A 15,423-nucleotide genomic window follows, 5' to 3' on the forward strand; every position below is an offset into this window, starting at 1 on the left:
CCTGCTATCGGTCAAAATCTGCAGAAATTGCAAAATTGTATCGAAAAAGTTGTACATGATAAAAGATTAACATATGTGCCTTGGCTCAATTAAAAAAACTAGGGGTGTCAAGCGATTAAAATTTTTAATCGTAATTAATCGCATGACTTAAATAGCTCACGATTAAACGCAAGTTTTATATCTGTTCTAAATAAAACATTTTTTTCTAAGTTTTCATACTCTTGTTAACATAGACGTGGAAAAAAATGTTTAATACAAATATGGCTGCATCATTTAGTCATTGATACAGTGATTTCAGAATAATTCACAAAAATTGAGTTAAAATTGAAAAGATGTACTATACTGTATGTAAAAATGTGTGTGACATTAATTTGTGTTGGTCATTTTTCTGCCACTAGATGGCATAATTGCATTTGTATGACGGTGAGAGGACAGTGTCAAGTCAAGTTGTTTTTCTTTTCATATTAAGAGCTATCTAATCTTTAACATGAAGTAACTTGTGAAAATTCTGTACATTTTTTAAAATGTAAAATACAACTTGACGCCAGTATCCACAAATACATGCATGCTTGTTAAATTTATTACTGCTAAATTTTGACGTGGACGTGTCTGCTGCGTTGTGACTGGATTTCCCCCCAGTAAAGGCTTTCCAAGTAAGAGGCGGTCATTAATAAATCTCATTCAAACCCAAAAACATATAAATACGTTTTTTTAATATTTTGCTATTATTTTTACATTTTATTTATTATTTTATTTTAATATATTTAATATTTTTTTATATTTTATTATTTTAATATTAATATTTTTAAATGTATTTATTTATTTATTTATTTATTTATTTTTATGCCAGAGCACACAGAAGGCTTTGATACAGCCTCTGACCTGAAGAGGTCGCTTAAAGCAATGGTAGTTATTACAAAAAACGGCCAGCATGTGGCAGCAGAGAATAAGCGATCAGACAGTGCCATGTTGCAACAAGCTCTTTTTGCCAGTGTTTGGTTGTTGTCAACAGATTTGTGAATCATGGTGAAACTTAGCTATATTCTAATACTAATTGATATAAAACAGAAACAGATATAAAATACTGTTCTTCCTGATGAAAGAAGAGACTCTAATTTTTCTTTTCGTAGATTCCATGTTTTTATAGAAATAGAACAGAATACTCTAGTCTGGACCTTGCAAAATCAGTCCAAATCCAGTAAACCAGCCGGGAATGAAGGTGGCTGCTTCAGTGAAAATGGCTGCGAGTGAGTGAGTTAATAGTGCATTAAAAAAATTAGTGGTGTTAAAGGAACTTTAAAGTAACTCAAAATTAACACTAATTTCGACACCCCTAAAAAACAAACACAAACATACAGCTGTATGTTTTACAATTGAATAAGGGAATTTAAGGCCACGTCATTCTTAAAACAATCAGTATTCGACTCACTTTCATTCCAGACGAGAGGAACGTGCCTGTGTGAACTTTGGGAGCTGGAGAGCGGGTTCCTTGAGCAGCAGATTGTTTGGCCGAGGGACTTCCTGCGGAGAAATGTCCTCATAAACACAGGAAGTCATGAGCGATATGACAAAGGATGCAGTTCCTGACATCTGCTTCAAAGACTTTGAGCAAACTGTGTCGTCAAGAGTTTTTTTCTTGGTCTTTGAGTGAGTGTTATTATTCCTCACAACCAACATCAGGTTCACAGGCTTTAAGGGGTTGAGATAATTTTCAAGTTCATTGTGAGGTTGATGTTGTCATGCTGGTGGGAATATATTACACAATTTGTCAGTAGGTGAGGAACGCTGACTAGGTTTCCAATTTTTACCATCCTCCTAATATGACCATGAAACATGAGCTCCGTCACCATGGAAACCTATCATCCAGCATCCTTCCTTGCTGCCTCATCACACATTGAATGTTGATGGTTGGAACAAGGCAGAAAAAAAAAAAAACAAGGGTGCGAGTGCTTGCAGTCTAAATTTGTGGTGGTGAAAAAGGACAGAGAGGATATACAGAGGGAAACGACGAAAGAAAAATGTACACAGTAGGGTCATAGCTATCATATGTTTGGCTTTAGACTACAATAATACACAGCCATTTTTAACTTGGTATGTGGGCGGCCCAGACACCGCTTCTGCGGGTTCACTTCACAGTGAGTAGGAAGTAAAGCGCGTACCTGCGGAGGCTGCCGACGAGGACGCCACGCCAGTCACTTGGCCCGGCTTATCCACGATGACGTAAGGGTTGTTGAGCACTGAGGACGAACTCTGTTTGCTGTGGACAGGGGTGGAGGAGGTGGGCGTGCGAGGCAGCGGTGAGTGGCTTGGCGTAGAGATTGGAGAACCTGAGCGAGGGAGAGAATGCATGGGATCACAGGTTCGGATATACTTTTTTTTTAATGTGCTATTAAGTGGGTAAGTCAACCCAAACACTTTCTGTACAATAATATGCTCTATGTAGCTCGACTAGTCTAAACATGATATTCCGGTTAATATTGAATTAAGCAGCAAAACCCACAGTTTTTATGCATCCCAGGGGGCGCCATTTTTCCACTTGGTGTCGACTGAAAATGACATCACAGTTGCTCAGGGCTTAAGTAATGACCAATTATGGCTCACCTATTTTTTGAGTTTGGTCATGTGATGTTTGCAAGCTGAGCCGTGATTGGTGGTTACCTGAGCCCTGAGCAACTGTGATGTCATTTTCAGTTGACGCCAAGTGGCAAAATGGCCACCCCTTGAGATGGATAAAAACAATCACGGCTCACTTTTTTTTTTTTTTTTTTTAGTTTGGTCACAAGATGAGCCGTGATTGGTTGTTACAGACCTGAGATTTAGTCAGCCAGGCTAACGAGCCAGCCGGGCTTCTAACATGGGAAATTGAGGTAGCCTGACAATTTTCTAAGTAGCCCGACTCTTTTCAAAAATCTATTTAAAATTGTAAGTAATTTAGCTTTTTTTCTACATGGCCCTGGTTGATCTCCTTTGCTCTGTTGCCACCTGCTGGCCGTTTGTGTAATAACCACCATTTCTGCAAATGTTCTTTGGAGTTGAGAGGCTGCATCAAAGCCTTCTGTATGCTTTAGCATAAAAAACAACAACAACAACAACAACAAAAAAACATATATATACGTCTTTGGGACACTTAAGACATTTAAAAAAAACGTATTTACACGTTATTGGGAGCAAATGAGTTAATCAGCTGTGTTTAAAATAGTGGGAGCGCATACAATGTTTTAATATTGTAAAGAAAATTCTGCCTTTCTCCTTTCTTGAAAATCAGCAGTATTACAAAGGTAGGTTGAACCAAGTACTGCCATTTCTCACAGTGGATTCACAAACTGGGCTGATCTCATATCTACAATGGTGCACTGCTGTCATCTACTGGTGGTTGTGTGTCATTAAAGTTGACACAAACTTAAAATTTACAGTAGAGGAGCACGAGACGCTCTCACACCCATCACCATTCAAAAACATCACTGACTGGAATACTTGTGAAAGGCAGTGAATGAAATGACCACCAGGTGACGACAGATACCTGAGACAATTTTGCAGCTCATCGTTATCGGTTGGAACGACTTCCCAGGAGAGTCAGCGGGGCTAGGCGGCTGTCCTTGGGGGACAATCTTGCAGCTTGCCGTAATGGGCTGGAAGGCCGAGTTGCCGTGGCAACCCAGAGTGATCCTGTCGGCGGCTTTAGGTCGAGTCGGCGTGCGTTCGCCCGCCGTGAGGCCTGAGCTGTGACGCCCTGCTGACCGACACGCTTCTGCTTTGACTGAAGCTGGGACAAAGTTAAAAGCTTGAATTTTTTTTATTCATAAGAAACCTTTGGGGGAAAAAAGTGAATGATATCACGACAAATTTAAGTGAATCGTGTTCAATGAGGTTTACCTTTATCGAAACTGGAATCATACGAGATGGGCGAACTGGAACGTCCGCAAGGCTGAGAGGTCACTGGGCTGTTCGCTCTGCGGGTCACCTTGGAGGAAGATGGCAGCAAGACGTATTCCTCGCCAAGAGAGTTCCTTTGGAGCTCTACGTCTACCACCTAGAACCAAAAATAGCCAGTAAAGAGTTTCTGAAAAAAATAATAAAATACAACGAAAAAAAAAAAAAGTTGTCTTACTGTCTCGGCCCCGAGTGTTTGCAGCCCAGTGTAAGTTCGGTCAAGCTGCAGGAAAATAAAAACACCGTGGTATTTAACTGAGATGGGTAAAAACGGCTGAATTTTGCTACATAACTCATATTCCACAAATGTAATATTAATAAGAATGTTGTGTTATTGTCAAGAAATGGCTGACTTCCCCTTTAACTCATTCACTCCCAGCCATTTTCACAGAACCAGTCCAGTTCGCTCCCGGCTGTTTTACTGGATTTTGACTGATTTTGCAAGGCCCACAGAATTATGTGTTCAATTGTTATAAAAGCATGGATCCTACCAAAAGAAAGATTAAAGTCTTTTCTTTCATCAGGAAAAAAAAAAAGTGTGTTTCTATCTGTTTCCGTTTTGCAGCAATTAGCATTAGAAGAGAGCTAAGTTTCATCAGTTTTCACAAATCTATTTAAAATTCTAAGTAATTTAGTTTTTTTTCTACATGGCTCTGGTTGATCTCCTTTGTTCTGCTGCCATCTGCTGGCCGTTTGTGTAATAACTACCATTTGTGCAACCGTTCTTTGCAGCTGAGAGGCTGCATCAAAGCCTTCTGTATGCTCTAGCATAAAAAAAAAAAAAGAAGAAAAAAACATATAAATACGTCTTTGGGACACTTACAACATAAAAAAAAAATGTATTTACACGTTATTGGGAGCAAATGAGTTAATTAAACCAATCAAATTTATGAATGGGGTATATGCCACGGAAGAGGCGGGACGTGATTTTGCACATCAGTTTGGTTCCGGTCCGGGTTGCGAAAGCGCAACCGAGGGGCACAAAGTCGGAAGCACAAGTATTTTGACGCAGCCCACACGTCGCAAACCAAACCGGAACCAGACTGATGAGCAAAAACAGTCCCGCCTCTTCCGTGGCACATACCCCATTCAAGTATGATATGGCCTGACCTTCAGCTGATGGATGATGTCAATACGTTTGTTGCGATGGTCTTTGAAGTGGATCTGGATCCTGACAGGAAACTCGCCCCAACCGCGACGGGTTAAATGAAATGGAGGCTCACTGAGAAGAGATGCAAAAATCCTCATTTGTCATTCAAATGCACACATGTAGACAAACACATGCTTGATATTTAATCGTTTGTTTTTGCCATTAATTTAAATACTTTACAGCATGTACAATTTCCAACACAGCATGTAAAAGAAAACTTGAACCAGACAGTAGAGCTTATGCGCCACGTTCCCATAGCAACGCAAAAACCTTATCAGCTGAACAGTCCAAGAAGGATTTAGATTGCTGACATAGAAAATTGATAGTTTATTAAAAAGTCACGCGCACAATCAAATCCTCGGTCTTAGGCCAGGAGCGCCATCGTGTGCGACGATAATATGGGAATGAGGTGCAGCATAAGAATTCACATGATGTCAGAGTATTCTTCACGATCGGACATTTTAATTCTGTAGGTCACCACCACAAAAAAAGCATGTGATAAAGACACAAGAGAAAGTGCATGTGTTGAAAAGTTTGGGTTAGTTTTTTTATCCAAAGCAGATGATAGCCTGCAGTGTGATATTCATAAAAAAAAAAAAAAAAAAAAGCGCCTCACATCCAATATGACGAAGCTATAACGTAATCCTTTTGTCTTGGAAAATAATTACAGCTTTCTTTTGTGTGACTCACTGCTCTCCATTTGGAACTTTTTTGCCATCGTTACCAGGAGATTGAACCTCCGGGGAATACACAGTACACGTGAACGGGAGTGGTTATTTTACAAGCTTGTACACTGGTGACTCATATCAGCTCAGGAGGTTTAATAGAGGGACGAGTGCTTCAAAATAAAAGTAAAACATGACTTTTTTTTTCAAGCCCTTCTTGTGAAAGAGCGAAAGTAGAACCACCAAGTCTACACCACCATTACATATAGTAGGCTACAGTACAATGTAGGGCACAAGAGTGACTTAGACTTTTTTTTTTTGTTTATTGACGCTCTGTGAATTAGATTTAATGTGACAAGGGCTTTGATCATTCACGTCATCCTTGAAAACGTTCAATTTCATCATATCAGTCGTGGTTCATTGTAATTTCATACACCGTGAGCCCATTGAAAAGAGATACAATGCTGCCATCTGCTGGCCATAGTTAGTGGGTGTTTTGATTCCACAACCCATTGAGCAGGCAGTGCTGCACAAGACATTGCGCTGCCCACAGAGAAAGAGGGAAAAAAAAAAAACACCTTAGTAAACGTCAACTAACGTTTATGGAGGCATTTATCAGGATTTTAGCATACGTCATTAAACGTTTTTGGCGGTCCATATAAAACTATAAATTTATTATTTTAATATATATATTGTTCCCATGAATTCATGAGAAAATAGACGTTTAAATAATTACGGTAATTGTTTTTGGATGCATGTATATTTTGCTATATCTTGCTGTTTTCTTGAAATGTACTGTTCACTGATTTTTTTTCTTATTAGACTTTAAGACAATTTAGAATATTTAGCATTTATACTTACAATTACTGAATTACAATTCTGTAATTGGCTGGCAACCAGTTCAGGGTGTATCCCGCATACTGGCCAAAGCCGGCTGGGATAGGCTCCAGCACCCCAGCGACCCTTGTGAGGAATATGCGGTTTAGAAAATGGATGGATGAATTACAATTGCGAAAACAGTATTTTCATCCTCTCCTTGTTGATGTCAATGTTGTGTAACACTTCAGCGATTATAACACCTGTTACTTTCATGGACAAAAATAACCAAAATCATTTGAGCAGTTATTGCCTCCGCATAATTTTATTTCACGTTCTGCAGGCTGACTAACTGTGCTCAATTTGGACATTTTCCCTTATGGGGTGTATTTACTTTTGTTGCCAGGGGTTTGGCTATTCATGGCTGCATTTTGAGGGAACAATAAATGTACACTGTTACATAAGCGGCACAAATTTCATTGTGTCAATGTGCCATTTCTTCAGTGCTGTCCCATCTGAAGACATAATCAAATATCTGGACACATGTGAGATGTGTACAGTACTCACTTTTGTGAGACACTGTACAGTAGTATATTGATGGCATCAATAAAGTGTGTTTGCTGGCACACAGCATGAGAACACATTTGCGGTTCGTTATGAAATGATTGTGCAAGCCAGTGTCGGTGTAAGTAGCATATGCCAACCCTTTTTCTGACTTGACGTCTCACATGGCATCGCACATGACGACTTCATTGGTGACTTTTGAAACAGATTGAAACAGGAAGCGATCTCCTGTACAAACTTCTGTCATTTGAGTTTAGACATGCCCCTAAAATTTGCATGTAATTTCTAGGAGAGGCATTGTGTGATATCATATCACAGCATACGTATACTTTTTTGTTTGTGGTGTGTAAAAGCGGAAACGATGGACGAAACGAGACACAGCACTCAGCTAATTGAAGGTTTGAGAGCGCCGCAACGACATCATCAAGGATGTTTCCGCTGATGATTATTCACTCATTCACTGCCATTGACGGCTATGCTCGTCAAATATCCATTTTAACCCTTTGAGCACCAAAAACGTTTAACGATTAGTAAAATCATAATATATGCCGCCATAAACGTTAACTCTTTTACTGCCACACGTTATAAAAAAAAAAAAAACTTTAATATGATCATTCACATCATCCTTGAAAAGGTTCGATTTCATCAGATTTCATCATGTTTCATTGTAATTTCATACACCGGCAGTCCATTGAAAAGAGATACAATACTGCCATCTGCTGGCCAAATTTAGTGAGTGTTTTTGATTCCACAATGTATTGACCAGGCAACGCTGCACTAAGATGTTGCACTGCCCATTGATTAAAAAATTAAAAAAACATAGTTGACGTAATTTAACGTTTATGGCGGCATATATCGTGATTTTACAAATCGGTTTTTGGCGGTCAAAGAGTTAAATGACGTCAACTACGTTTTTTGTTGTTGTTGTTTTTTTTAAATCAATGGGCAGTGCAACGCCTAAGTGCACTGCTGCCTGGTCAATGGGTTGTGGAATCAAAAACAACCACTAACTATGGCCAGCAGATGGCAGCATTGTACCTCTTTTCAATGGGATGCAGGTGTATGAAATTACAATGAAACATGATGAACTCTGATGAAATAGAACATTTTGAAGGATGACGGAAATGATCAAAGCCTTTGTCATATTATTATTATTATTATTATTTTTATTTTATTTTTTATTATTATTTTTTTTTAATAACGTGCGGCAGTAAAAGAGTTAAGCGGGCCAGAAAGGAATGAGTTAATAAAAAGCATCTTGTTTTCCTTGTTGCTGTGGATATTAGGAAAGAGGTGGGGCAAAGTAATGATCTACAATAATGAAGTAAACACAGCGTTGCCCGTAAACACACAAGAGCGTGACGCTACAGCAAACTCTAATTGGAACAAGTTTGTTTTGATGTCCCTGAGCTGCCTGAGGCGACCACTTGAAAACGGCAAGCCAGCAATGATTGGCACTCACCTGACTTCCACCAGGTCGTTGGGTTTATAGCTGGGGTGCAAGAAGAACCAGACTTTCTTGACAAAGTGGTCGATGCTGGGCTCCTTCCTGGAGCCCCTGACGTACACCATCCACTTGTGCGTCGATTGATCGTTCTCCTCACGCTTATCCGGAGGAATGTATCTAAGGGGGGCACGGGAGGAGGGGCAAAAGTACAAAAAATTACATTATAGGAAAGTGGGTTCATATAGAGAAATGGAATTTTAATTATTACGCTCCACAATTACAAAATCCGCATAATCCAAAACAAAAATAAAAGATTATTAATAGAGGTGTTGAAAAAAATCAATTTGGCAATATATGGCGATATTACAGCTTACAATTCTCGATTCAATTCAATAGTCGGCCAAATCGATTTTCAAACAACCATTTTTGATGGAAAAATATTCAACAAAATATCTTACTTAGGGTTAGGCTTTATGACCTGAATCATGGAAGAATGTTATATTAATGGAACATTAAGCCTTAATATTTAATTTCAATGCTGTTCAAACATGAAACAGATTACAACCTGTGTGTTAAATAGTTATAAGACTGAAGCGTCAGATAAATAACACAGTACATTTTCATACAAATCTTACAGCGTACATTTACAAGTTTACTGATTAGTATTTTCAAATTTTGAGTTTAAAAATCGCAACAATCGACTTATAAACTCGTATCGGGATTAATCTGTATCAAGTTGACTCGTGACCTATGAATCGTGATACGAATCGAATCGTCAGGTATTAGGCAATTCACACCCCTAATTATTAATACCAATTTTGCGTTGTTTAACTTTCACCTTTTTTTTTATTTTAAAATGACTAATTTAATAAATCTTCTTTGGTCCAAAAGGAAATTGCATAATTAGTGTTCCATCAAAGAAATGCATTTGTCTTAATATTTTTGATGTTTTTCTTGCTCATAATGATTGCGATTAATATTTTCTTCATAATCGATCAGCCCTAGTGGGTATATACATACAGTGGATAAAAAAAAAAAAAAGGTCTACACACCCATGTACAAGTGCTGATATATTAAAAAAAAGAGACCGAGATAAGTCATTTTAAAAAACGTCCATGTTCAATTCCTTCATAACTACGGATTTTGATCTATAAAAGAAATGTAAATGTAATTTCAAGCACATTTCAAACCTTGCAAAACAAAAAATAATTTTTTCACATTTCACTTAGGTCTCCTTATTGCGTTTCCCCATCCATCAATACGCTTCCTCACACAGGTGCTCAGTTTTGAATGCGATTGCGTCGCCGAGCACGCAACGGCTAGAGTGAGTCACCGATCGAAGACAACAAGAGCCAGTGGGCGTGTTGATGACGTTTCGAACCATACGACTGCCACGCCGAGGAAGAATGTGAGGTACCGTTAATCGTTAGAGACGTGATCACGCATTGAAAGTTGTGAGCTGATCAACTAACTGAGGAACTTCGGACTTGTGTAGTTCAGCGAGTCACATACTTGGAAACGTTTCCCACGACGATTGTCTTCTTTGCATAGAGTCTGGATGCCTCGTCTCCACTCGTGTGGCACGTCATCCTCTGCTCATTTCCCAGCATTGTTGGCACACCAAATGTGTCCTACAAGGAATAATAGAGCATATTCTTATTGCTTAATATGTTCAATAAATTGTAAAAAAAATAAAAAAAAATAAAAAATCCAGGTCATAGTAATCAAAAAAGGTTGAATGGAGTCAGCCAGCTGAACCCTTATTATTTCTTGAATTTGTACTCTCTGGAAACATTAAAAATGATGAAAGCGATTATGCTAATAGGCTAATGACAGGTTCAACGGGTAGATTCCAATATAGAAGATAAATTCAGTTTAGTAAAAGTCACCTCTGAACAATAATGGCAGATCATGGTAGATTCCTGGTTCTTATGGCTTTACAGATGATGTAATACAATCAAACCTCCCAAAAAAATTGGAATAAACTAACCAAAAACGTTCTGGAAAAAACAAATTTCAAAAGTTAACAAATCTCCTGAAATCAGCTCAGTGACTGTCTAAAAAATTGACAAGTGTATTACCTTGACTTTTTTGATATATATATATATATATATATATATATATATATATATATATATATATATATATATTTGCTTTTTGAAAGCAATATATTCAAAAATAAATAAATAAATAAAATAACTATCAAACTTGGAAATAGAATTTATGTTGTGTTCTACACAGACCCGTCACCAGAAAGAAATTGTAGGGGGGGCATTACCTTTTTTTTGGGGGGGGGCACACTTTATCAACCTAAATCTAATGTTCATCAGTTTGAACAGCGGCATTGTGACAACTGCAAAAGTGTTCAGAAATATTTTCTGTCACTTAAAAGCGGCAGTTTGTTCTGAAATCTAAAAGACAAACTGAAAAAAAAATGTGTAGTTCATTTTGCATTTATTCAACTCACAAGTTCATTTGAAACAAATCCACTCTTCACTTCTGTAAACAACTATGTCCGAATGAATGACTCTGTGACCCAGCCCCTTCTATCTGGAATTGGCTAGCAGTTGCCTTCATTTGCGTGTTGGATTAGGGCTGTACGATATGGACAAAATTTCCTTTCATTTTTGCCAGACATCTCTATTCTTTGATCTTTGACTCAGCATGAGACTTCACATCATTTTACTTTTTTTATGGTGCCTTCTGTATTTTGTGTTATTTTATTTCTATACTCGTACAGATTTTTTTTTTTTAGTATTTTATTTGTGTGTATACTTATCTACTTATATTTACTCTAATTAATTTTATTTTGTGTTATTTTATTTCACTTGTGTCTACTAAAAGACTAATTTCTATTCCATGCACAGCACTTTGTATGCAGCAATGGCTGTTTTAAAGTGATTTAGAAATAAGGTTGAGTTATGTCGATGATATACAGAAACAACATATGGGTTTGGTGAAAAACTAAGCAGAATATCAATCCAAAAGGATGTGTAAAGTGCTGTTTTTTTTTTATTAGAACTTAGTGACAGTCATCAACATGAACAAACTTGGCAATAAAAAAGAGAATTCAACTCACATTGTACTGCAACTGCTTTAGTGATAAATAATTTTATGCTCCTTAGTTGTTGTTGTGTATGTGTGACTGCTTGGGTCTGTTAACAGCATACTGTGTATTGCTACAATTCATCCGTGCTGTGTGGCTTGACTAATTAAAATAAAAGTTTGCCACTCACTTGTAAACGTAACCAGTGGACTCAGGATTCCCATTGATGTCAACTGTGTCATCCTGGATCTAAGTTTGGCATTTGGTGGCTTCCATTAAAGCGTCACGACGTGCTCACTGCTCAGTCTTTGTCCCAGCGCCAGCCGGCAAATGCGCACTATCTACCCGGAAGTAGATTTGGCTAAGGCACGTCTGCAGAGCGCGCGTCTCCCCTCACCCCACCCCACCTGATCCTGATTGTCATTGGCTCGCTTAGTTGTCAATCACAGCCAAACTTGAAAGGAGGTATGTGGTTGGCTGGCACGCCATGCTTTACTTAAAACAGAAGGCGCAAGTTTACGTGACTGATAGGACGAATAGTTGGTGAGTCATCTTGCTAGGGCGGGCACGGACCCCCAAGGCCCGCCCATGGCGACGGGTCCGGTTCTACATAATGGGAATTTTCACAAGGATTATTACTGGAGGTGTCAGTCAATTAAAATTTGTAATCGTAATTAATCGCATGACTTCAATAATTAACTCCCAATTAATCGCAAATAAATTGCACATTTTATATCTCAATTTCAATCTAAATTTACAATAAAATGTACTATTTTTTCCTCTAATTTTTCATACTCTGAACACAAAAGTGGCCTAATAGAAATATTGTTGCATTTTTTTAAATCAGCGATACAGTAATTTCATAACAATTCATAAAAACTAATTTAATTAAAAATATGTACTGTACTGTTAAAAAAAAAAAAAAAGTGTGACGTTGATTTGTGTTGGTCATTTTTCTGTCACTACATGGCATAATTGCGTTTGTAACTCAGACAATGGTGACAGCTCAGTGCATTTTTCTTTTCATATTAAGAGCCGAGTAATTTTTAACATGAAGTAACTTGTGAAATTCTACAAATTTTTAAAACTGTAAAATACAACTTGACCCCAAGTCCTCACAAATATATGTATAGCAGAGTAAACACTTTTGTAATTATTTATTATACAAGTATGCTTTTTTTATTCAAAGCAATACTATTTTTCGGGAAGTTATGTACAAATGTACAAATGAAAAAAATGTAATAATATGTCCGAAAGGAAAAAAATAAAAATAAATAAATAAATAAAAAAAAAAAAAAAAAAAAAACAGAACTTCTGGCTCGTTCTTTCGGTCGGAGTTTCCTCACCTTTATTGAGTCAAGGCGCAAATTTGACCTTAATCAAACATCACACGAATAGTAATCTCACAAAAAAAGTATATATATATTGCAACAATGATCATTTCACACCTGATGATCTCTCATACACTAATGTGTATCCTGGTTGGGAATCACTACTTTAGATTTTCGTCTTGAACCATCACGTAATAAAAATACAACCATAGCCACGCAATTAATTCAACCCACCTTTCCAGTGTTGCGACCAGGTCTGCGCTCATGCCTGCCACTGTCCTCTCTCCACACTCCCTCCCCATCCTTGTCAGTCGCGTCCCCGTGCTGCGAGAGAGACTCCGACTCGGACTGGGCCAGCGAAGGCGTCTCGGAGCCCTGGTTGAGAGGGGAGGAGGAACGAGAGGGAAAGTCCAGGAATCTGCGGATGGCTGGATGGTTGAGCGCTGCCGGGTCACTCTTAGAGCTCTGTAAGCATACACAATCATATTGGAAATAGATATAATATTGACTGCAGCTTGATTTTGTTTTTAAATTGAGGAAATTACCTCCTGGAGCTTTGTCATGCCAGCGTTGGCGTAGAAATTGGCCACTATGCACGCTCTCAACTTGTCCATCATCCTTCGGGCTTCATTAAGTCGCTAGAAAAGAAAAAGAAAAATAATGTTTTGTACTTCACAAATTTTAAGAAGAATTTTACACATTGCACAAAGTAGACTGTAAAGAGTACAGGCAGGTTGAAGCTGGTGGAAGAACGTGTCAGGGGTGATCTGTGATAGACGAGCACAAGCTGGAGTGAAAGGATAGCTTTATAGGACGCGAATAACAGCAGCCATGTTGGATGGTTTGAAAATTGTTGCAATAACAAGAAGAGATCATCCATCATCTATGGAAGGACCCGAACGATTAACTGGCGGCCAATAGAAGCTCTTCTAGAAGCGGCCCAATTGTTTTTGTTTGTTTGTTACATTAAAAATTATAAGAGGGGGCGAAAATAATGAAATTCAATACCCCCACCCCCAAAAAGAAACGACACCTCATGTTAAAACCCCCCCCCAAAAAAAAAAAAAAAAAAAACAGTCCATAGTTAAGAGAAGTAAGCGATATATTACTTCAGTTGTCATGCCACTGATGTATTTTACAACTAAAATACCTTGTTAGAAAAACATGAAAGTGGATTTTAAAATGTCATCAATGGCAAATACTTATTGTAAAAAGTGTAGAAGTGAAACATATGCCATATTCAAGAAGTGTTCGGGTGTTGTTGTTTTTTTTGTGGCAAAAATGATCATCAAATCAATTTTCCTCACGCCGTAATGAATTATCAAATACAAGTACTGAGTCTGCAAAAAATACACACACATACATACATATATATATATATATATATATATATATATATATATATATATATATATATATATATATATATATATATATATATATATAGGTAAAATCACAGATTTAAAAAAAAAAAAAAAAAAAGCAGTTGGGATGCTGGAAAGATTTAGGAAGACTTACAGAAGACAGGTTGAGATGGAAAGGCTACCCTGAACAGAGTTGCAATGTCCACTGAGTGTTTACCTGACTGATGATATCTATTTCATGTTCTTTGTTCTTCATCTCCAAAGAGAACTGCTCAGTAATGATGGCTTCTATCTTCTGGACTGTTGCATCTCGTGCTGTTAAAGGGTGACACGGTGCATTTTGTACTAAATGCAACAAGAGTGACATGACTCAAGACTGTGCATGACAAAAGTCAGGTGTACAGTCAGTGTATGGCTTTAATGGACTTACCACTTAACTCTGCAGCTTTGTTTCTCTTACTATTTTGGACTTGTGCAACATCCTCATAGTCAGGATCACAATCTTCTATTTTCCTTTTAATGCCCGACATGATTTTTTTTTTTTTTATCACCTGAGGAAGCAAAAATAAAAAATAAAAATGCACACATACACACGAGGTGTTCATTTAAAACACATCATACCGGTGCCGCAATGTTACACACGTTTAGCTCTAGATTTGAATGAAATCCCACAACAAAGTGTACACAAAAGCACATTGTAAACTTTATCGCGAAGCACGCGTTCCATGTCTGATAACCTCAAAGTTGGGCAAATCGGTTCTTGTTGCTCTAGCAGGTTAGCATCGCGGTGCTAGCAGACTAGCCACGGCTAGCACAGCGTTTTACGAAACAAACGCGTTTCAAGCTATAATATAAACTTACTTGAAAGCCTTGTAGTGTGGAGGAAGGTTCCTTTAGGGCGCGTTAGTTCTTATTCAATGGCTGCGGGGCGTTTAACTGTTACACTTTGCATGTTTCACACTCGTGTTTGGAAAAAAAAAATGCTAAATCTCGATGTGGACAAGAAAGCTAAATTGTGGATAGCTAGCCTTGGGAGTTCGTGAGAATCTCCACTGGGAGTCGCTATTGTACAAATTCTGTACTTTAATGTAATGTACTGTACAGTACTGT

The 15,423-nt window shown here is 37.9% G+C and overlaps 1 protein-coding gene across 3 annotated transcripts in view; it reads right to left on the bottom strand.

The window, feature by feature from the left end:
* Positions 1-15,346, bottom strand: part of yeats2 (YEATS domain containing 2) — a 31,898-nt gene extending 16,552 nt beyond the window's left edge. For 2 of the 3 annotated variants that reach the window (XM_077515551.1, XM_077515543.1), the window contains exons 1-13: positions 15,175-15,346; positions 14,744-14,864; positions 14,531-14,628; positions 13,495-13,587; positions 13,184-13,414; positions 10,085-10,203; positions 8,588-8,749; positions 5,041-5,152; positions 4,109-4,153; positions 3,874-4,030; positions 3,521-3,763; positions 2,160-2,327; positions 1,430-1,521 (exon numbers count right to left, since the gene is read on the bottom strand). In XM_077515551.1, coding sequence (XP_077371677.1) covers positions 1,430-1,521; positions 2,160-2,327; positions 3,521-3,763; positions 3,874-4,030; positions 4,109-4,153; positions 5,041-5,152; positions 8,588-8,749; positions 10,085-10,203; positions 13,184-13,414; positions 13,495-13,587; positions 14,531-14,628; positions 14,744-14,843 — 1,620 coding nt within the window. In that variant the 5' untranslated portion in view covers positions 14,844-14,864; positions 15,175-15,346. Of the gene's footprint in view, positions 1-1,429; positions 1,522-2,159; positions 2,328-3,520; positions 3,764-3,873; positions 4,031-4,108; positions 4,154-5,040; positions 5,153-8,587; positions 8,750-10,084; positions 10,204-11,808; positions 11,989-13,183; positions 13,415-13,494; positions 13,588-14,530; positions 14,629-14,743; positions 14,865-15,174 lie in introns of those variants that run through there. The other variant, XM_077515561.1, reaches the window with a different exon arrangement.
* Between the last annotated feature and the right edge of the window lie 77 nt (positions 15,347-15,423).

This window comes from Festucalex cinctus, chromosome 1 (assembly GCF_051991245.1).
Source record: "Festucalex cinctus isolate MCC-2025b chromosome 1, RoL_Fcin_1.0, whole genome shotgun sequence".
NCBI classification, from domain to species: Eukaryota; Metazoa; Chordata; class Actinopteri; order Syngnathiformes; family Syngnathidae; genus Festucalex; species Festucalex cinctus.